The 23123-nt window shown below is 38.8% G+C and overlaps 1 protein-coding gene across 2 annotated transcripts in view; it reads right to left on the bottom strand.

Annotated features, from left to right (window-relative positions):
* ICE1 (interactor of little elongation complex ELL subunit 1) overlaps nt 1-22135 on the bottom strand; it is a 38335-nt gene extending 16200 nt beyond the window's left edge. Inside the window, exons 1-13 of one of the 2 annotated variants that reach the window (XM_079301975.1) lie at nt 21737-22135; nt 20886-20944; nt 19286-19320; nt 18825-18843; nt 17959-18070; nt 16885-16961; nt 11713-11750; nt 9503-9585; nt 9206-9245; nt 9064-9120; nt 7344-7433; nt 7206-7259; nt 750-1102 (exon numbers count right to left, since the gene is read on the bottom strand). In XM_079301975.1, coding sequence (XP_079158101.1) covers nt 750-1102; nt 7206-7259; nt 7344-7433; nt 9064-9120; nt 9206-9245; nt 9503-9585; nt 11713-11750; nt 16885-16961; nt 17959-18070; nt 18825-18843; nt 19286-19320; nt 20886-20944; nt 21737-21820 — 1101 coding nt within the window. In that variant the 5' untranslated portion in view covers nt 21821-22135. Of the gene's footprint in view, nt 1-749; nt 1103-7205; nt 7260-7343; nt 7434-9063; nt 9121-9205; nt 9246-9502; nt 9586-10557; nt 10644-11712; nt 11751-16884; nt 16962-17958; nt 18071-18824; nt 18844-19285; nt 19321-20885; nt 20945-21736 lie in introns of those variants that run through there. The other variant, XM_079301976.1, reaches the window with a different exon arrangement.
* Between the last annotated feature and the right edge of the window lie 988 nt (nt 22136-23123).

The following is a 23123-nucleotide window of genomic DNA, read 5'->3' as shown; positions in this document are numbered from 1 at the left end:
GCAAGTTAAGACATAGGTGACTGTGTACTGATTTTGGCTAGGATAGTTAATTTTCTTCACAGTAGCTACTGTGGGGTATGATTTGGATGAAAACAGTGTCAATAACAGAGAGATGTTTTCAATATTGCTGAGTGATGCTTGCACTGCATCAAGGGCTTTTCTGCTTCTCCTACTGCCACACTGGTAAGTGCACTGGGGGTGCATGGGAAGTTGGGAGGAGACACAGCTGGGACAGCTGACCCCAACAGACCAAAGAGACATCCTGTACCATTATGGCATCACACTGAACATATAAAGAGGGAAGGAAGGAAGGGTGGGACATTTGGAGTGATGACATTTATTTTCTCAAGTCTCCGTTATGCAGGATGGAGCCCTGTTGATCTGCCTGCTCATGTGAAAGAGTGAATGAATTTCTTGTTCTGCTTTGCTTGCATGCACAGCTTTTCCTATTAAACTGTCTTCATCTCAACCCACGTTTCCTCACTTTTACTCTTCCAATTCTCCCCAGGATCCTGCTGGTGGGGAACTCAGCAAGCAGTTGTGTGGTACTTAATTGTTGACTGGGGTTAAACCATGACATATATACTTACACATAGGGACCATTTAAGTGCATGAGTAACTAATAATAATAAAAACCAAAAAAACCCAAACAAACAAACAAACAAAAGCTCAGGAATATAAAATCATGATTTTTTTCAGTAATTTTAAGACCAAGTTAAGTGCCAAGTCAGGTGCATCCTGAAACTCACCTGTCTACTCAGTGGTGAAAGTTGTATTGGTGAAAGCAGAGCAGGGAGAGGTCTGGCCCAGTTCAATATATCCATCACATTTCCACCTGGGTCTCTCTGCTCCTCATCGGAGAAGCCTGAAGTGCTGTGCTCCCTGCCTGTCTGCATTATTGCATCTACAGTTTTATCCTCATCACTGTGCAGACATTCTTCAGTAGTGCTGTTCTCAGTACAGTCATCTTTAATAGGCTCAGTACTAGTTGGAATTATCATTGCTGTCCCAGAATTTTGCTTTACAGCATTTTTCACTGAAGAACACCAAGGTAGCGTTTTGCCATCACGCTTCTTGATCTTTTGGTGGATTTGCACAGTGTCTAAGACAGAAAAATATTGTTAAGAATTTTGACCCTCCTATTTTTGTTTACAGACATAATATATAATAGTAATAAAAATGCAATACCATATTTTCAAGTGATGTTTCCATAGAAGATCTTAGTGACTTTCAGAAATGCTTTCCTTATAGAGATGGTGTTATTCACAAAACTTTTTCACTAAAATGGCATATGTGTGTGCAAAGAGCTTCTCCCAAACACTTTCTGACTTGGATCATTAAACATTTCCTGTTTTTCTTAACAGGAAGAATCATTCTTGGTAGGATTGAAGGTCCATGTGTTTTGTTTCAGTCTTTGCCCAGTAACTCACAGTCCTGAAATGCTGGACAACCGTGCACAGACATTCCCCACTCAGGTGTAATTCTCAGCTTAAAGCAACCTGCAGGTTTGAGCCAGCAGCTGTACTTCCAAGTAAGTTATAATTATACCTTGCCATAAATACAACAAGGGAGCTCTTAGTCACATTTCTAGTTCATGATTTAATATGCATATGCTTTTAAATTGTTTGTTCTTTAAATATTGACTCTAATCACAAAAGAATTTTTCTTTAATGATATTATTCAGTCAGAGCTGAACCCTTAATAAAAAAAGCACCACAACATATCCTATACACAAAGGAGTCTGAACAAAAATAATTATACTAAGCAGCTGACAACCCTTCCAAGATGTCAACTATACAGCTTTACAGTTATTCTAACAACAAGAAAGCATGTCCAAATGCTGTGGGATTCTTTGCATTGTACTTTTGTTACCTTTCAAATCACAGTTTTCACTATTACACAGTAACTCATTTATTATGCAGACAAAACACAGTCATCTAGGAAATCTAAAGACAAACAATTTAAATTTATTGTAACTGTGCTAAATACATTAAAAGGGGAAAAGATGGCCCAGTTTCCTGAAATTTAAATTCTGTGATTTTATAAAATGAAAATATTACCTCCAATAAAACACGAGAAATCAACAATTCCCAAACCCCACCATGTCATATGGAATTAAAATCTACTCTGTAGTATTTGCAATTCTTATATGACAGTGTATGTATAATCTTTATAGTGTTCACACACTACTGGACACAAAATCAGGAGTATTCAAGCAAGAGATCAAGTCTATTCTGTGTACACATGAGTACCATCTGCAAAGAACTACTTGAATTTTGTGACTAAATTTTGCCTTAAACAAGCTAGTTTAGAGTTAAAGGAGAAACCACTGTTAAGCAATTTAACTGTGGTGTCAGGGTAAGGGGTTTTTTAATGCCAGTTTCTCTCATGCTTCATAAGCTGCAAAATCCTGAAAGTTTACTCACAACCTTTACTCAGAAACTTTGTCCAGCCCTGAACACACACTCTCACACTCCCGGTTGATACTGCCAGACTTCCAGGATCTTCTAGAAAGATTATTAATGTCCAGAACTCCTCTTGGAGGAGGTATTGGGGTGTTTACTGGAAGGATGAGGTTTATAAAAACCTTAGATTTTGATTCTTACATAGGCCTCCACCTCTGATGGACTCCCCCTGTGTATCACAACCACAGATCATTATCACCCACACATAACTGCAGACGCAGATGGTGGTTGTCTTTTCTCCTCTTTTTTATTTCCAGTTTTCTTCTCTTAGGGTGATCACACACCTCAGAATAGCTATACACCCCTTTCCAACCCATTACAGTGTTTTCTATTTATGGTTTCAAAGCAGTTCTAATAGAACTTGTTTTATCACTAGTTTAGCATTTTTCTGCTCTAATCCACCCCAAAGGATCCTTTAGCACCAAACCTGGTTGCCCTGCCTCAGCGGCAAGTCACAACACCATCCCACAGTAGAAAGAATGTGCACATGCATAAAATGCTTTTGATTAGAGGATGTACTAATTTAATCGGTACAACTTGCATTCTGTTGGAAAAAAAAATAAATTGTGTGCTTCATTACTACTCCATGTTTAAATTTACTACCAGAACTTGCACAGATATTCCCAAAGCAGTATCAATGGTAGTATCATATTAAAAAATATTAATTTAACTTCAAGGGTCAAAATAACCTCCTCAATGATCAAAAACTTTTAAGTACATTCTCATATGTCACACCACTAAAGGAGTAATTAGAAAAATGGATAGATAAGCCTATTTCAAAGATCTATCTCAGTGACTTCATGTAGCAACTCCATGTAAAAGCCTCAACTGCTGCACTGGACACCAGGAGCAGGGAGAAAATGATCAGCCTGATACTAAACAAACTGAATTTTACAACTGAAAGTTTTACTCTTGATTGGGCACATTGCAAGGCAATTCTCTATTGCAAGTTGCCCTCTCCTCACTCCAAGCAGCAAAGCAACTTTTTGAAACAAGTCTTGTGGTTTTTTTCCTCTCAAGAAGGACAAGATTAAGATGTGGTATTTTATAAAAATAAATAATCTAGCCATAGAATCTCATCTGATTTACAGCAAAACCTCATCAGCACAGTGAGAGCAGATGCCTGGCAGTAGCAACTACACAGTGCTCAAGAACAAACAGTGGTGCTTCTCTCAGAAAAAAATTCCTCCACAGAAACTTTTTAATGCGCTGACAGTGAGGCAGAATTTTTCAACCTGTTTCCAATTGTGGATTTCAGGATGCTTCATACACTAACTATGCTTTGAAGCTACAGACAATATTCTGCTTTCTGAGACAGCAAACCCACATATTCCATGACATGAAACAAATAACTATGGTGAACAATGCATACCCAAAACTAAATATGCTATGCTACATTATGTTATATCTCAAGGTGTTATCTTGAGATATTTTCATGTTTTTCAAAACAGAAAAGAAGCCTGCTTCTCAAAGCACTCGTATGCTATGGACTTTCATCTCATAAAACACACATATCCTCAGGGATTCAGTCTCATCTTTGTGTTTTACATATAATATCACTATATTTATCTCCTTTTATATGATATTAAAGCAGACAACTCCAATGTACTCCTTTCCATCCCTGCATTTAAAATCTACATGCAGCTTCTCTCCTATTCTGTGTACCCAAACAAAAAAGATGGGCAGATAAGACAGGTATAGCTCAGCAGTAAGGCAAATTTAACTCAGAACCCAGTTACAGAATACCTCTTAAAGAGACTTGGCTCCTCACAGACAGGGTCCTAGAATGTTTCTTCAGTTCATCTCACCCTAACATATGAACAGAGCATGTTAGAGAACCCTAATTACCAAAATATTCAGCATCCAGCTGCAAGATTCTTAAAATGTTTCATTATATGTTTACTCACAATGTAGGTGATTTTATGCCCCAACTAGATGAGATAAAGTTTTCCAAAGACTTAAAGACCATCAATGTCTTATTAAGATTATGGCCTAAGGTTACTGGTATGATGGTCAGATGCAGGTATCGTCAACTTTATTACTGGCAGATTTGAAACACTGCTACCAAATGCTTTTAAATTAGGTTCAGCAAACCTCCATTATCCTATGAGGCTTTCACAACAGCACATTTGGAAAACTTCATGAGTCTTCCAATTTTTATATATGAACACATTCTTCAAGAAAACCATTCAAAGTAGTATCAGCCTTAGCAGAACAGGGAAGACACTGATCATAATGAAAAGATTTGGGTATTTTACAGCACATTTGAATATAATAAGAAATCTGTCATAAGAAGTACATTTCTGAAAGGCCAGATCCAGGTAGCAGATGAACTGAGATTCTCTGGGAAATATGCTACCATCAAGCTGATCTGCCTTCTAAATTGAAAGTATTATAATATGGGACAGGAAATCAGGGCAAACTCATTAAGATCCATTTTTTTTCCTAGAAGACTGCACCTGTACACATAAGCATCTTGTTATTACGAATTCAAACTCCATTTTCATAAGAGGCTGAATAACAAGATCACTGTTTTAGGCTTGAAATGGGAAAAAACCAAACCAGTAACAGAATGAAATATTTATTTCTATGAAATCTAACCATTCCAACAAAAGCATGGTCTAAGCATACAATTTTCTCCACACTGAAGTAGGAAGAAAGAAGGACTGGCTAGAAGAGACTGTTACAGATAATGATAATTGCTTCCTTTTATGAAAGTACTGTCATTTCCTTGAGAAGATAAGAATAGGGAAGATGGAACAAGACTTCTGGAATCTTAAGCTCCTCTTTTGATGGATGACAAAGGGATTACTCTGGAACCTGATATCCCTAAAATTACATATATTTCAAACTCTTCAGTTTCTTGTGTTTGTTCTTGTCATTTGATTGACCCTTGACCAAGACATTAAATTCAGAATTGCAGGGCACAAGTGTCTAGCTCTAGTTTTGGAGCTGAAGCCTTGTATCTGCTGCATCAAACTCATGGAAGTAAGGCTGACTAACAGGTTTATGAGCTGGTCCTTATATTTTGGCCCCTCTTAAGTGGATTCCTTAGAACATATCTGAGGCCAGATTCAGAGGGATCTACACTAGCAGCAAATTTTCAGACTTAACAGGGTCTTTGAGAAGCTTATCTTCAAAGCTCTTAATGCTGCTGGGTACCTATCCTAGGCCATATCTCTACACCTTTAGTGACAGAAAAATCAAAGTAGTAGAGAAATTGAAAACAAAAATCTTAATAAAAACATTCCTGAGACACAACACAGAAATTAATGCAGTTTCAAGGGATGTATTATTACTCTTGAGCACAAAAAGAAAATATCAGCTACATAAAGTTAAAGCAGTTCAAGTTTGCAGTGAATATACATGAGGATTACTCAGATTATTTTTTATTATTATCTGAATATCACATTACAATGAAGAAAATTGAGGCAACAGCTTCTTAAACTTTATAATTCAACTAAATTATCACATATTTCTTTCAGACTAAAAAAGAGTCCATATGCACCATCATTCACATTACATACTACAGAATTTATAATGATACAATAATTTTTTTGTTGGGGGTTAGGTTTCTTTCCTTTTGTTCCTTTTTACTTACAGAATTTTTTCCCATAAATTGCTAGGAAACACTAACGACTGGGTACTTAAGAAAAAGAGCTATCTCTAGAATTGGGCTGATAAAAGAGAGAAGATGGGGCTGGGGCAGCTGCTGGCTCTCTCTCTACTTCAGAGGAAGACAGAGCTGCTGCTTGGGGAAGGGAATTCATTGCCACTGCCAGAGCCCAGCCCACAGCTACTTCTTCTGCCTTGGGCCAAGCCTCTGCTTGTGAGAGCAGCCACAGAACTGGGACCATATTAACACTCACCCCACTAAAAAAAGGGACCTATCACCATCTGCTTGGGTGTTCGGGATCCTGAGCTTGCCTCTCCCCGCCCTGATGATGGGAGCTGTCCCTGCTGTTTCTTTACCACTGCTCTGAGTTTTTCACTGCACTGTAGCCCCACAGCCCCTGCCTGCCAAGACATCCTGCCCTCCCAGTTTGCTGCTCCCAAGCCCTGCTGGGGCACTGGGACCGACTGCCCCAGGGGTTTGTGAACCAAATCCTCTCTCCCATCCCTTCCCATCTGGGCCGAGCCCGCGCCACAGCGCCCCCTGCAGGCGCGGGGGAATCATCGCACCCGCCCTGCCCGGCCGGGAGCCACCAGCGCCCCTGGCGGCTGTGACCAGAACTGCACCAGAGGGGAAAGCGCCCCACAGCCCAGAGAAGGCTGGCACTGAGCCTGGGGCTCTGACTGCTGTCAATGCTGCAGTTGTTGTTGTTTGCTTTATTATACACACTAGTAAAGAACCGTTATTCCTATTCTCATATCTTTGCCTGAGAGCCCCTTAATTTCAAGGTTATAATAATTCAGAGGGAAGGGGTTTATGTTTTCCATTGCAAGGGAGGGTCCTGCCTTCCTTAGCAGACACTATCTTTCAAACCAAGACAATGTTTCAAACATGAGATGTGTTTTGACTACTTACAAACAGTAAAAGAATCTGATTTCTTGATTGTAACAGCAAATTATTTTAGTTTTTTATCAGAAGACAGTTCAAGTTTACTTACCTATCCAAATTAATATTTGAATTATTTTCAGATATTCTAATCACATATGTACTTGACCACACAAACACCAAGGAAAGTATTTAGGTCGTTCAAAAGACTGTTATGCAGTCACTACCCAACTGGAACCTACCTTCTGTAACAGTTAGTCTTCTTTTGTCAGACCATTCCTTATTCCAAATAGAACCTGAAAGAAAATACCAATATTGCCTTTTGGTCAAAAAAAAAAAAAAGTGTCAAGAAAATCTCTAGACTTTGCACGCCACTGTACCTAAGACAAGATCATTTTTCTGATTCTCTCTTTTTGATGTTGCACTGTCAATGCACATCCAGAGTTCTTCTAATAAAAGCTTCACTCTTCCTGTAAAATAAATATAAAAAATATTTATTTAAAATAAATTGATAAAATTGAACTAAGAATTTATGTTTATTTTACTTAGAACACAGACATGCCTACAACTACATATAAAGTATCCATAAAAAAATTAAGACAAGGTACAAACTTCAGTGAAAGAGAAATGCTAGATGCCATTTAGGGAATGGATCCAGTACTGGCCACATCCACACAGCAGACTAAAGGAACAGCTGGAGAATGCTTTAGCTGTTCCTTTTTATAGGGAGTACTGCAAAAAGTTCTAACAGCCTCCAGAATAAAATGTAAAGGAGATTCAAACGTAGCATTAGTGAAACTAAATAGATTTGTAGAACAGAGCAAGTTACATGAACCTGGGAGAAAATCTTCTAGGAAGATGTGTATCACATCTATGCTTACGCAGAAATAATTCATCTTAGTTTTATCATGCAATACCACCATGTATCTGAATTAATTATTAGGCCACAACACCAGATGACTGTGTCTACAGTTGTGACAGAACCATTGCTAGGTGATGACAAACAACCTCGTTTCAGAGAGAAGAGCAGGTGGAGAGGGAAGAACAACCCAAAACCTTAGTAAAACACAGAAGTACCTCATCTACTTATGCCAAAACTATCATCAGATCCAACAATCAGGAACTGAGACTGGTTTTTGTGCAAATTCTGTTAAGTTGAAGGCCACAGCAAACTGCTATTATTTTCTAATGAGGCGTATTAAAAAAACCTCAGCATGTAAGAGGAAAACTTAACAAATTTTGCTAAAAAGCTAGTAACACTATTATTTACTCATTACTAATAAATCCTTGCTGCTATTTGAAGCTCAAATAAATACTGATATTAATTTACCTATTATGCCATTAATTTAAAATAAAAAAATTAAATTTGGTACCAATTCAGTATAATCCAAAAGTAAAAAATATGCCAAGACACACAGAAACTGACAAGGTGTGGCTTTTACAAAAAATTTAATTTCTCCAACAAACTTAGTGCAAAGCAAGAAAGAGAACAGTAATGTTTATTTGCCTCAAAATGACCTTCAGAGTATCTAAACAGTTCAAAACCAGTACCAGCACTTTAAAAGACTGAAAAAAATACAAAAAAATAAATTTGCCTGAAGTTTGGCCTCAGTCCTTTAGAGGAGCTTTTGAAAGAGTTTGCTCCATTACAATTAGATTCAGGTAATTTGTAGCATATATTTTAGATCATTAGAGGGAAAAAAGATCAACAAGATAAAATACAGTTATTACCTCCTGTATTTCCACTTGATTTTCAAGTCTCATATAGAAATTTCAGCATATCACTCTCCTATTTGGTGCTTTATGATTTCAGTGAGCTTCAGAGGGATTGTTAGTATTTTTTTAGCGTTTGCATTCTGTTTTATAATTGTGTATCAGCTGACTTCACATATGCCTGTAGACTAGTCATTTCTATGAATCAAGAGTTCTCCTTACTGAAAAACTGAAAATAGTAATCAACTTCATCAGGGTAACCTACTTGTGTCAACCATATCTGTTCTTATAGCATTTTGGCAGTATCCTCCGTTTCCAAAAATGCAACTCCAGAAGAGTTGCAATAAATTGTTTGCACACAGAAAATGGATTTGCAAAATGTCTTACCTTTGTCTATACCTGTTGCAAGGTCTTCAGTTGAACTCTGAGTTTCTGCATGTTTAACTATTAGAAAGAGGAGAGGTGGAAAGCAAATGTTATAGAACAATACCACATACAAATCTGAAGGCATTCAAAGGTAAATACTTACATTTTCTGCACTTCTCTTTATTTACACCATCAAGTTTTCCCTGTTAAAATTAAGAAATACAGAATTTTTATGCCATACGTATTTTTAGAGCATCAACTCGTAAAGAGCATGAAATCTTTATCAACATTTCAAAGGTTATTCTTCAGCTGGAAAACTTCTCTCTTACAGTGAATTGCTATGTTTAGTTACTCAATATACCCCCAAAAATGCAATTTTATTTTTCAACACCTATTACACTAATAGCTTCTATCTTTTCCCCAAAAATATGAAAATGTCCAAAGACAATGAAAGCCTTACTTGTGCTTTTTTTAGCTCGTTTTCAAGCCTTTTCTTTTCTGTTTTCAGTTGTCTGAAGTCCTGTGTATGCTTTGTTGCAGCCTCTTCAAAAAAGAGAACCAAAATTAAATTTAGAAACTACACTGTAAGAGGTCACTAATTTAAGTGGTGCTGGTCACTAGTTTGCAAATCAAATTACCAAAAAAAAAAAAAAAAGCCAAAACCAGAGTGTGAAATACAGATCTACTGAAATTATATTCCGGTTCATTCAGACAACAGCTCATGCATACAAGTATATTGCCTTCTACTGCATAATTACTGTTTTGAACCACTGCAATATATTTATTAGTTTTATACAGTTTTCTCAATTATATCTAAGAATGAAGAATGGGCCATATTGTAATGATATTGTACTATAAAACAATATACACCAAGTGAAAAAAGGACATAAAACTGAGGTGCAAGTGGTTTTTCACATGTTTTATTCTTTTATTTATATAAGAGCTCTGGTTCAAAGATGAAAACACCATAGTTAGCTCCATTAGAGCTAACAGCACTCAAGACTAATAGAGAGGAGGACTCTATATCTTAATGTCTAACAGACACCTCGGAAGAGTGCAGATGGGTGGAAATAGAGGGTATAGGGTAGGTGAGAACCAAACACGAGGTTCGTAGGAAAATTCTCAGGTGACAGAGTCAGCTGAGAGAACTGAGAGCTCAGCTTGGTGACTTATATACAGATCAGAAAGAAAAGAAATTAAATCTTCCTGCTGATCAAATCAGAAGAGAGCCTATTAAAATAAAAAGTTTTTAAAAGGAACCTTGAGTGGTAGACTAACATAAAACAATCATAGCAAAATTTCATACTGACAAAAGATACAAGGGTTGAGATACTTAATAAACATAGAAAAAAACAAAACAGATAAAAAAGTCACTAAAATTGGACCTAACACATATTCTCTCAGTATTTTGTTCTAGTTCCGCCAGAATTCAAGATTTTGGAGGCAAGTGTGTAAAAAAACCTGGCTGTCCTGCAATGGAACTCCAAAATTCTCATGAAAACAAACACCTTGTACCTGTACTTTATGATGGTGATCAACAAAGAGACAGGACCCCCACTTGCATAACGAAGAGATGAGACCCTGGTTTGATGCAAGCATGAAGCTGATTTATTGATTTCACATACCAATATATATACCTTATCAACTACAGCTAAAAATAGCACAATCACACGATTGGTGTTTCTAAGGAACATTACTTAATCAGAGCTCTGCACAGAGCCTCTGCACAGACCTGTACAGACCAGCATAGGCATGTATGGTCTTGCATGATTTATCTTAAACAAAGCACAATGAACACACCTTTTGCTTCTCCATTCAGGGTTCTGCCTCAGCTTTCCAGGGCTTGTGGCTTACCAAACCTAGCACATCCACTTCATGAGTTGAGCAGTGCTTTGAGCCCTGCTCTCCAGCTGTATTTCTACACTTTACAATAAGATCCAGGGTGTTTCTAACACTAATATATGTCACTCAGTTCACTGTATTTTAAACTACAGTAAACACAGCTAATATATGTGTGATATGAATGCAAATATCTGCCTTGCCAACTGATGATACAGCAAGTGAAGTCTCAAAAAGTCTTAGGTATATTCATTCTCTACCAGCAAAACCAGAAAAAACACAATGCCATAAAGCCAGTGCTTTCTCTCCATGTGAAAACAAAGCAAGCAAACAAACAAACCAACCAAAATAAATGCCCTATGGCACATGCCCTATGAAAACAGGCTTGTTAAACTAGACTTAATTAGCCAGAGGGGAAAACCTAACAAATCATAGAAAGAATCCAAGAACAGCTTTCCTGTACAAGAGGTGCAAGAGGAGGTGCAAGAAGATAGAACGAGATATGGTAGACATTAGGTATAAACTGAAACTAAGTTTTCAACTAGTTAAAATCACAAACATGATACTGACTCAAGTTGCCTAGAGAGCCTGGTAAGACTCCTTCCTTTGAAGCTTTCATGACCAGAAGTTCACTTCTAACTTCATCTATGCCATGTGCCTGAGACACTCAGCAGAAAACATGCTGATGTTAATCAGAGACTAAACACCCCACATAGTATTGGCCTGCCTTGCTCCTTGGGCATGAAAGTTAAAGTCACAATTCCTCTGGACATAAAAGGAAAAAAGAGATTATGTTACTGTACTGTTGTCCTACTCAATGTAGAGAGTTACCTTCGAGTTTTTTCACTTTAGTTTCCAGCTTCTTTCTCCTGTTAAAAAGAACACATTAACAGATCATTTTTAAAATTAGAATTATGTGGCATGAAAAGAAAAAAATAAATCTAGCCATTCAAAGAAAACATACCTATACCCAGGGCCTGTGAGACCAATCAGTCCCTGAAGTTGAAAAATTAAATTGGTGGCATGTTGCTGACACTCTCACAGAAACAGCTGTATCTGTTACAGAGGCACAGTTTGCTTGTAAGACAATCAATCCACTAAATATGCCTTTAGCTACAACTTGGAATTAGAAATACTACCACAGAAAACTGGCTTCTTTGTTTTGCACTTCTGTGATGTAATGCAGAGAGGTTAGCTTTACTCCTTAAAAACAATCAAGCTTTGCTTACAATGAATATCTAAGCAATGAGACAATCAGGAATAGCCTTCAGGATGATTTATGTCCCACAGCTTTTTGTTCAGAACATCCAGATGCTTTAGATTAAAGCCAAACCAAAGCAAAAAATATTAAGCATCCCAAACAATTTTGACTTCAGCATTTCCAACCCTACCTTATATGTAAAACACACAGAACTGGAAAATAAATAAATAGAAAAGAAAATATTTCTCTTATTTTCTTCTGTTAAACTCCAATATCTCAGAAATTTTTTGAACTGTTGTGGTAAATAGATGATTCTACCAATGATCACTGATCACCTTCATGAAGCAGAACACAGTTCATCTATTCTCCACATTAAAACCTGTGTAATAGATTGAGATTTACCATCTAAGCCTTTCTGGATGTTCAGGCTTTAATTACCACTTCAGACATTAACCAGAACATATTTGAAAACCCACTCACAAATGGTATGACTGTCGACCTTTTGCATGTTCAGTAGTAAAAGAATTTATACTATAAAGTAATAGACCAAGGATTCTGTGCCTTCTTAGCCTGAAGAGGTTCATACTTACTTTCCTATATGGTGGCTTTGACAGTCAAGCCATAGGTGAGAATTTCAGCAAAACTCCTCACAAAAGATCTTTACAGAAAAAAAAAAAAAAAAAAAGGGGGAGGGGGAAGGGGGAGTTGTCCTTTAGAAAACAGGAGGTAAAAACCTTCTGTTTCTTTGCAGATCATCTTCAAGTGAATACACAAAAGTACTATATGTAAAATGCATGGACATTGGAAGCAAGATCAATTGACACACGAAGATGACAGAGATGCTGTTTACCATTGCAGGGAAAAGACTCATGCAGCCAAAACTCAATTAGAATTCAAGCTGACCAGTAGTCTGAAGAATACAAGAAGGGCTTTTCAAAACAGCAAATGGAAGATGAGAAATAACATCAGTCCATTGCTTGATGAAGTTAGTCACATCACAAAAAAAGGATGCAAAGCAGAGATATTTAATGCCTTCTTCACATCTGTTACCAATGAAAGACCATGGGACTCCCAGAAACAGGTTCTGGAAGACCATGACTGGCTGGTTTAGCTTAGGAAAGAGAAGGCTAAGGGGTGACCTCATCACAGTTTACAACTTCCTCAGTGGGGGACAGTGGAGGGGAAGGTGCTGATCTCCTCTCTCTGGTGACCAGTGATAGGACAGAAGGAAATGCAATGAAGCTGTATTGGTGGAAGTTCAGATGGGATATCCGGAAAAGGTTCTTCCCCAGGGAAGCAATCATTGACCCAAGCCTGTCAGAGCTCTAGAAGCACCTGAATGACAGTCTTAGTGCTACAGCTTAGTTTTAAGTAGTCTGGCGAGAAGGGAGTTGGACTCAATGATCCTTATAGTCACTTTTAAACTTGAGATAAAGAAACTATGATACAAGTAACTAAGAATCTGAATAAACAAGCAGAAACTAAGTGCCATTGGAATAATATTTACAAATTAAATAATTACATTTACATATGTAGTACTATACTAATTTCATCAACACACAACTACATGAAGAAAACAGGTAGATGTTAAATCTAGCAATTTACAGAAAGCATTTGCAGATGATGCATGTGGGCAGAACTCTTATGCCCCCAACTGACCTTTAAGATACATTCACAACTGCAGATGACAGAATGCTGTGCTAACAGAAGTTGCACTCAATGGGAATTGCCATCCTTGTAGAATATTCAGATCTCAACTAAAATGAGCAAGCTAACTTTAACTCTGAATGGCAGACTGGACCAAAGGATGAATGATAATTTCTGACCTAAATTTTTTAAGTAGATGTAGATTAACAGTAATTTTATGAACAATTCACTCTTATTCTGCTTCTGAAAAAACCCAGCTTTCAACTTACCAAACTCATATGACCTACTGCTTAAAATGGCCTCAGTATCAGAGGTATACAAAACAGCTACAGCATCACAGAATTGAGGCTGAGGTTGCAAGAATCCTCTGGAACCCTTGTCAAACCCATTCTGCTGAAGCAGACACCTACAGCTTGATGCCCAGGACCATTTCCAGATGACTTCTGAGTATTTCCAAGAATGGTGAGGCCACAAGCTCCCAGTGCAATCTATGGAAGACTCAGCACAGCAAAAAGTGTTTCCTGATGTTGACAGGAAGCACGACCACCTTTGTCTTAGCTGGGGCCCATTGCCTCTTGTGCTGTCACTGAGGTCCAAGGAAGTGAGCCTGGCTCTGTCTTCTTTACATGCTCCATTTAGGTATTTATAGACACTGATAATACCATCCCTGAGTCTTTTCCTTCTACAGACTTAACAGTACCAGATCTCTCAGCCTTCTGTCAATGGACAGATGCTCCTATTCCTTAATCATCTTCATGTCCTTCACAGAACTCACTCCCATATATCCATGTCTCTCTTGTATTGAGGAGTCCAGAACTAACACATTACATCAGGGGTGGCATCAGCAGTGCTGAGCAGAAGAGAAGCTTCTCTCAGCCTGCTGGCAAACTTTGCTTATTGAAAACCAAGGTACTGGTAGTCTTCTTTGCCACAAGTGTGCATTGTTAGCTCACGTCATGGGAACACTCCAAGCTGCTGTCCTAAGTGTCCCCCAGCACGTACTGGTACGTGTCATAGTTCCTCATCAGGTGCTGGGCTTCACACTTCTCCGTGCTGAACTTCCCAAGGTTTCTGCCAGCTCATTTCTTCAGCCTGTCAAGCTTGTGCTGGATAGCTGCATGGCCCTCTGGCCCATAAGCCACACTTGTGCCACTGGCAAGCTTGCTGACAGTAGGCTCTGCCCCATCATGCAGATCACTAACAAGATGTTAAACTGGACTAGATTCACTATGCAGCCCTCACTGTCTCTCCCAGGGTAATATTATATACTGGTCTCCAACTAGATTTTGCCCAGTATTCCTTACCACACTCAAGGCCCAGCCATTCAGCCAGTTTTTGTTTTACTGTCTGCCATCTAACCCCTACAGCATCAGCCTAATGGGCTATGATGAGGCTGTTTTGGGAGATGGTACCAGAGATCTTATTGATGGCCTGTCAGACACTAGCCACTGCTCTCCCCTGATCTAGCAGACATGTCAATTTATAAGGACAGTGAAGCACAACTTCCCCTGGGTGAGGCCATACTGTCTACTCCCAGGCTTCTTGTCCTTCATGTCCCTGAAAATGTGTTCAAGGATGACCTGCTCCATCAGGTGACCTTCCCAGGGATCAAGGTGAGGCTGACTGGCCCGTAGTTCCCTGGCTCCTCCTTCTTGAAGATATGAGCGACAGACAGGGACAAACATTACATCTATACTGACACAATAAACAACTGCCAGCACATCAGAGTGGTCAGTTCTCTCTTAAGATGCAGTTAGCAATGGGGTAGCTGCTCTCTGCTGCTCTTAGATAGGACGATGTGCTGAATATTTCATTAAGCTCACAGTACATTGAGTATGTCTATATGTGAAGAAGTGCAGTCTGGCTAAGAAATGACTACAATGCTGGTCTCCTCAAACAGTCCTTCAGATAATAATGACTTGCTGCTCTGGTTGTGAATACCGTGTTTCACAAGTCATGTAAAAATACTAGGGTATTTCTTTTGAGAAATGCTTCAGCCACTCCATCACCTCCATGGACCTTCATTAGACTCTCTCCAGTACACCCACATCTCATGTACAGAGAAGCTCAGAACTGGGCACAGCTCTTCAAGGCATGGCCTCACTAGCACTGAGCAGGGAACCAATAACTTCCCTTAACCAGCTGGTAGAACCAAAATAGCTTAGAAACACCAAAGTTAAAAATAACCAGCTTACATGGAAGCAAGGAGTCACTAGCGGAAGTCCCAATGGGATGTGTGCTAGAACACATCAGAAATAAAAGATGACTACCAACCAGAAAGGTCTTAAAATTCCAAGTCACTAGAGAGCAATTATTGCTTTTCATAAATGCAAAGTAATGCACATGAAGAAAAATAACCACAACTATTAACACTTGGCTATATATTTGTTGGTTCTCTTTTGAGAGCATGAGTACCTTCCCACCCAATATTGAGAACTCACAGTTCCCTGATAAGGGTGATTTAAAGGTTAAAAATATTAGATGATTAACAAGCAATTAGACAAGTTCATTAGAGTATCCATCAAGAACTCTAAGAGTTAACACACTTTCCTTGCTCCAGGCAAGGAAACCTCTGAATGATTGCTTACTGGAAAAACAAAGTTTGGGAATTACCAGGGCACAGCTTCAGAATATTCTGTATTACAGATGCAAAAATTACTTTTGCACTTTTGGTGCCAAATCCCTCCTGCTCATTTCCAAACATGGCAGACGGTTCACTATGAACTGCTGAGCTGTTACATTAAAACAATTACTTTAAGGACTGATTTTAGTACCATTTTGGCAGTATCATTCCTATACTGGCCTCAGAGACTTAAGAGCAAAACTGAAATGGATGGCAATAACGAAAAGCTGAGACTAAGAATCACTTAGAACTAGAGAAGCTTTTTTTCAATTTCATCCTGTTCCTAAAAATTTTCATTAAACAACCATATGAAACCACTTCATGACAAGACAATGAATAAACTACCACTGCACTCAAGAGTATTTGCTACAAAACTTAAGATCATTCTTCCATCAACTCCTTGTTCTAAGGACCCACAAGTACAAAAATTTTAATGAAATGGAAAGCATAACTAGATATGGTACACTATCAAGTTCAGAAGAGGTAAGAGAGGCAAAGAAAGGTTGGGGGGGAAAAAAGAAGCATCACTCACACAGCATCACTGTTTAATATTTCTTCTTTTATTTTAACATATTCCAGTTGACTCTCCTGATAAATCTTGAGAGAACTCTAAAGAAGGAAAGCACAGTTAAAATATGTCCATATTGAGCACATTAAAAAAAAAATATGTCAGACCTTATCTCTTCTAATGAAAACAATGCCTGGCCAAAAAGGTATATTCAATAAAAACAGAAGCAAGTTGGAAAATCACATTATCCTCCTTCTTTAGAGGCAAAAGTTTTAACAAAAACATAAATATCTATATGTCTATCTTTTGAGTACATGCCTTCAATACCTAGCTGAATAGGAACTTGAAGCTGAAGTCAAGAGCTTAACTATTATATACCATACATATAATCCTATTTTTTCTGAAAAAGTGCCATCAGGACATCAGCTGCTAATGCTTGTGAGGGAAGAGGAATTATAAAACCATTCTAACATAGAATACTAACTAGGTACAGCAACAAGACAAATGTTAGTATCTTGTCTCATACCATCATGAAAATCTACAAGAAAGAACGTAGGGTATTTTCTTCAGAAATTCTAAAAACGTCTAGAAAATACATACATGTGGGTAATTTGAACAATCTAAACCTTCTTTCCTGTAGACTAAATCTCAGCTAAGCAATGGGAGAGAAATTAGGAATAAACTTGGGAAGCCAATGATGTAAAAATGCATGTCCAAAAAGGCAACAGAAGCACAACATTCTTCTGCACAGGCCCTATTTCTTGGCAACTTTTCATTAGTACAAGTTACATTCAATAATCTGACAAGATCAGAGCAGAAAACCAAAGTCTGAATGTTTCTCCTTCTTTTCTTTCTTAATGAGGAAATTATCAAATAATCTGATCAAAAATCATAAGAATTACAACATTCTAAACTTATTGCCTCTCTGAAACCTGAAGTAATTTAATTAATTCCACCTAATTTCACCAGAGCTACCTGTCCCAGTCAGCTGGAAATAAGAACAGAGCTCATTAAAGTCAGCTTCATTAAAACAAACATTAGATGCATACATTTCCTTCAGCAGAAAAAGTGCAAGTTATCTAAACCTTACAGGCACACCTTTTTTTCTTCCAACTCTGCCTTCAAGGAACCCAACTCTTCCTGGCACTTTTCCAGAGGCAGAATTTCCTGTAACATCTTCTCCACTTGGCAACGAAGAGCAGAGATCTCGCTGAAATGGGATGTGCAATTAAAAAAGAAGTTGCCAAAACCGCAGATGCTTTGAAACTCAGCATTCTGACTCTTCAATCAAGCATCTGAGTATTTTGCTTTTATCCTATGGAAAAAATGCTGTGAGAGATACCCAAAAACTTTAAGAGTTTTAGTGTTCTCATTTTCCCACCTATTTAAAGAAAATCCAAGATCTGATTTAAAAATACTACACTGAACCCAAAGCTATATGCAAGCAGATGGCATGTGCCACAGAGTATGCTGCCTACACTGAAGTGCCAGTAATAAGTGTCTCTGCATACATACACAGTGCTGTAAAGTAAGAGCAGAGTCCAGTGTTTTTCAGCAGGCAGGTTGGAGTCCATAAAAATTATATGCTGCCTCTTCCTCTATAATCAGAGAGCATGCAAGGACACACAACTCTTAAGTCAAAATGCTTCACAAAAATATGAATGCCCCAAATAGGCTTACATTTAACCACCACCAAAAGATGAGCTCCACATCTCTCTCACTTGGTCACTTAAGACTCTCACTAGCTCAGGAAAGAATCCCACACCAGTATTGCAGAAGGACAGATTTCTCTCCTCATCATACCTTTGCTAACAGTGGCCTAGGAGGTGTGGTAGAAGTACCATACTAAAAGCACAGCTTAGACCCAGGGCTGTTGCTATGACACCATCAGACTCCACAGCCACCAACCACAACACAGAGAATATAGTAATACATCTTTAGTAAACAATATAAATCAAACTTACCGTTCAGCAAATTGAAGCTGTAATCTCTTGTTAAGGTAGAAATTAAAACCAGTTTATCAAATGTCCTTAAGTATATTTCAATCTAACTGCTGCTTGCAAAGAAACATCCAGTAAAAAGTTCCTCATACCAAAAAACCCTCCCCAAGTGTTAAGTGTTTAAAATGTGCATTTCAACACATTTAAAGTGAATAAGAAGAGCTTCTTCTGTTACATGAAAAAGATTGAGTAATTCTCAGCAATTCAGATTTCAAATAGAACACCTTAAACCACATACCAGAAATAGGCAGATCTTGAGTGGATAGTTTTAATTCAAAAGCCTGTTTTCTTTACCAAACCTACCCAGTTTGTTCCTTATTAGAGATATAATCTCATAACTTAAATAGAAAGCCTGAAGCCCCTTTATAAGAAATGTTTTAGGTATACTAATCCTGTAAGAACACAAATAGAAAACCAAAGGATATCAGTGCATTTCTGTTGATACTCCGTCAGCAAACGACTGTAAGAAAAGAAAAGGAAAAAACCCAGACATTACTCATTTGCTCACCTGATTTTGACAATCATGCATTAAGGTATCTTTCCTTCTGCTTTATAGATAAATAGATAAAGTGAAAGATTTGTTCACATTTTCTGATAGTAGTCCATATAAACCTTTTATTTCATTAAGCTGTTCAAAGCACAAATCAAACTGCTTTAAGTATAATAAAAAAACCACAACTGGCAATTACATAAAGTTGTAGCCATTAACTAACTGCAGCTTTTAAAAAATTGCTTAGATAAAGGACATAATATAAATATATATAATTGAATATATATACATATATATATATAACATGTTTCCAAACTTGAAGTGATGTTTTCTTTAAAAAGAACACACTATTTCTCACAGAAATAGTTTGAAAGCCCCTAAAAGGCTTTAATTTTCATATTATTCTCCTAGCAGCAGGGCAACACCCTGATGCAAGAGGGCCATGGGACAGCACCAAGGAAAGTTACTCTTTTTTTTCCTCAAATGTCACGTTTTTTAAGAACAGAGAGAAGAAAGGACAAGCAACAGTAATGTCATGGGAGTCATCTCAATACCGAGAGGGCTGCATTACTTTCTATTGCAATAGTTAGACAGTCATCCAGTAAGGCAAAAGAGAAAGGCTGAGCTGCAAGTAGTTAAAGAAGAGGCAATTTCCACAAGAAATATGTGCACTGGCAGAAAGAAGAGGGACACAGAGTTTAGAGGTCAGAAAAGAAATCACAACAGAGTAAAGAAGTTTTGAAAAAAGGGTCCTAGTTAAGAGAGCCAGTGTGTGCTAGCTGAAATAATCTCTGGAAATAGAATGCAGGACTGGCATTTAGATTCACTAGAGCCAGACTGACACATATCTAAGAAAGGGTACATAAAAAACACCACAATTAGGAAACATAGCATGGTTATTAGGCCATGGTATGGAGGTATGACTAACATATCTTTATATATTATTCTATACAATCATATATTGATGGGTTTTGAGAAGAATTGGAAGCACAGAAGAGAAAGCAAACTGTAAGAATTTTACTATCATACTGTTCTGAACAATGATCAGCTTCATTTTTCATATTATGGTATTTAATCAAAACAGAATTTCAGAACTCAATGATCAGACTAAATTCTGCTGAAAAAGTTAATATACATCTGTACTCAACTTTTAGTTCTTATATTCTTCACTACAGAAAAATGAAATACGCTAGCAGCACAAAATGAATGAAATAAATATAAATAAATATCATCAAAGATATGCTTCTGCCTTAAATCTCTTCAAAGAGTTGCTTCTGCCTGTACTTCTAACAATTTTACAGATACACAAAATAGCACTGTTTACTGTCATCACACACAGATGTTTTACAGAATAAATTAGTCTTACAGTCTAGATTTAGGACATGTTTGTGAAGAACTTCCTTTCATTTTGAGGAGCATTTAGTGTAGTGCATTAGTGAATATCCACATTCCACAAATCATATTTCCTGCATTGTTGTAAATACTTAAGAACAATAAAACCCAATAAAAACAAAAGCGTGTGCAATTGTACTTACTCTCCATCAATCATTTTTTGCTTCAGTGCAATTAATGCAGCTACATATTCATTTATATTCTGTAAGAAAGAGTCTCAAGTCAGTAAAGAACTTACACCCCAAAAATCAGTACTGTAAATAACCCCTAATCTGATTGCTAATGCTACAGAAAATATAATAAACCGTCTTTTTTCAGTCCCCTTGGTGACTAAGTTACTAAGTAACTAAAAGTACATTCATTTAAATACATGCAGAGAATGTGGGCTCCACAAGCAAGTAAGCACCTTTAAGTGAAATCTTACTACAAAAGCCCTTCGAGCTTTGCAGTAGATTCTATACTAAAACCTTATAACTTTTTGCCTCAAAAGCCAATTGACTTTTGGCAGAACATCAGCAAAAAACATTAGTCTCGAGTCTACAAATTTTCTAATTTCTCATCCATACTCATTTTAAGTGCGCCCCGTGAACTCTCAACAGGAGCGTTCATTCTCTTGATTTAAAGAAGAAACAAGAATTACCCAAAGCGTAATACCATAAAAACATACGCTCGCTTAAGAGCCCTCAAGGAAGTCAATCCTAGGTCCTTATACACCGCATCAAAGCAAAGCCAAAAAGACAGGACTAGAAACTCCCTGGCAGATCCCGCTAGGCAGAGACACGAGCTACTTTTCCACACTTCACCTGACTAGAGCTGGCACTGCTGTTACTTTTACAGAGCCCGTTTACCACTCACGTTATCCCCTTCCCGCCGGCACAGGGAGCGGTGACTGCGGCACCCGACACTCCCTAGCGCCAGCGGCCCGGCGCTGACCCACCCGGCCCGGGGGCCGGAACCCCGCCGCAGCGCCGCAGGGACGGCGGTGCGTGCCTACCTGCTGGAGGACGCCGCAGTTGGCGCAGGCGCCGCCGGCAGCCGCAGTCCCGGCCGGCGGCGGCGGCGTCTCCCCGGGCATCATCGTGCCCGCGCCTCCGCCCGGCGCCGGGAGCGCTGCGTGTGCGCCGCTCCAACGCGTCACACACCGCGCCACCGCCTCAGCGAGGACCCAGCCCGCCTTCGCCTCCTCAGGAATGGTGCCCACTGCTGCCTGACTAGGAGCAGCAAAAATGACAGCAAAAAGTGCTCTCTGCAGAGCACGAGCGTTGAAAGGAACCCGTGAACAACGACTACGCCCACTGAAAGACAGCGCCTCAGCCACGCCCTTCTGTCAGTACTGTTATTCTATCCGCTTTTAGGTGCGGGCACTTGCGGACGGGAACTGCTGCGGTTCTGACGCAGGCGCGGGGCGGGGCAGCCGCATTCCCCCGGCGCGAGGGGCGGGGCGGAGCCGCCTCCGGGGCGGCACGCGCGGCTGCAGCTGCGCAGTAAGGGCGCGGCTCCGCACTCACCGGACATTGGTGACCCGGGTGATCCGCGACGAGCGTGAGGTGATACCGAAACCCGCCGGAGTTTGAAACACCATTCTAAGTGTTAGAAAGCCGCCATTCTTGGTTTTAGCATAGGAGACTTTGGGAGGATATCTCCTCTAATCGCATGTGTGTCGTGAAACTACAACAGGGCATTTATTCCATCATGGTCATACGTATTAATTACAACTTATTTCCTAGGTAATACATAAACATGACTGTCCTATAACCAATTCGCATGCGTTCGCCTCCTGTTGGAAGTCCTTTTCTGACCCTAGACAGTCGTCTGAAGGGGTCTCTGATGATCGTACTCGTTGAGTGTCCTAATATTGCAGATGACCTTCCCTTGAACTTCTTTTCTTGGGTATGTGCTGTTGCTTCATGTTGCATAACTTTGCCAAAAAAATCCCACTATATTCCTCGTTATCTATTTGTCTACTGTCCACTTTTTCCAGCCACGTGTTTTTTTTTTTTTTTTTTTTTTTTTTTTTTTTTGCTACTTAGTTTTTTAATTCTATCTAGGCACTTGAGGGTAAAATTTCTGCTTTCTGTGTTTTCTCTCACAGGCAAATCACCCTCGCCACCTCCTCTCTGCTCCCGTGCTGGCAAGCTGGAGCTGCTGCCTAGACAAGGGCTGGATAGCTGATGCTATTCCCCACACACACCCCCTCTCCCCCTAATTTTTCAAACAAGACCATACCAGTTCAGCCCACTCAGACAGCGTCTTGTACATATTCCTCAGGGAAATCCATACTCGTTTCTAGTTCTTCAGACCACGTTAAATCTTCCTTTGATTAACAGTAATGTGTACAGTTGCACAGTTATCTGGACCTTGATGAAGACATTGAAATTGTA

Source organism: Erithacus rubecula (genome assembly GCF_903797595.1).
Source record: "Erithacus rubecula genome assembly, chromosome: 3".
NCBI lineage: Eukaryota > Metazoa > Chordata > Aves > Passeriformes > Muscicapidae > Erithacus > Erithacus rubecula.
The sequence above is the reverse complement of the archived record's forward strand: the minus strand, read 5'-3'. Positions and strand labels throughout refer to the sequence as shown.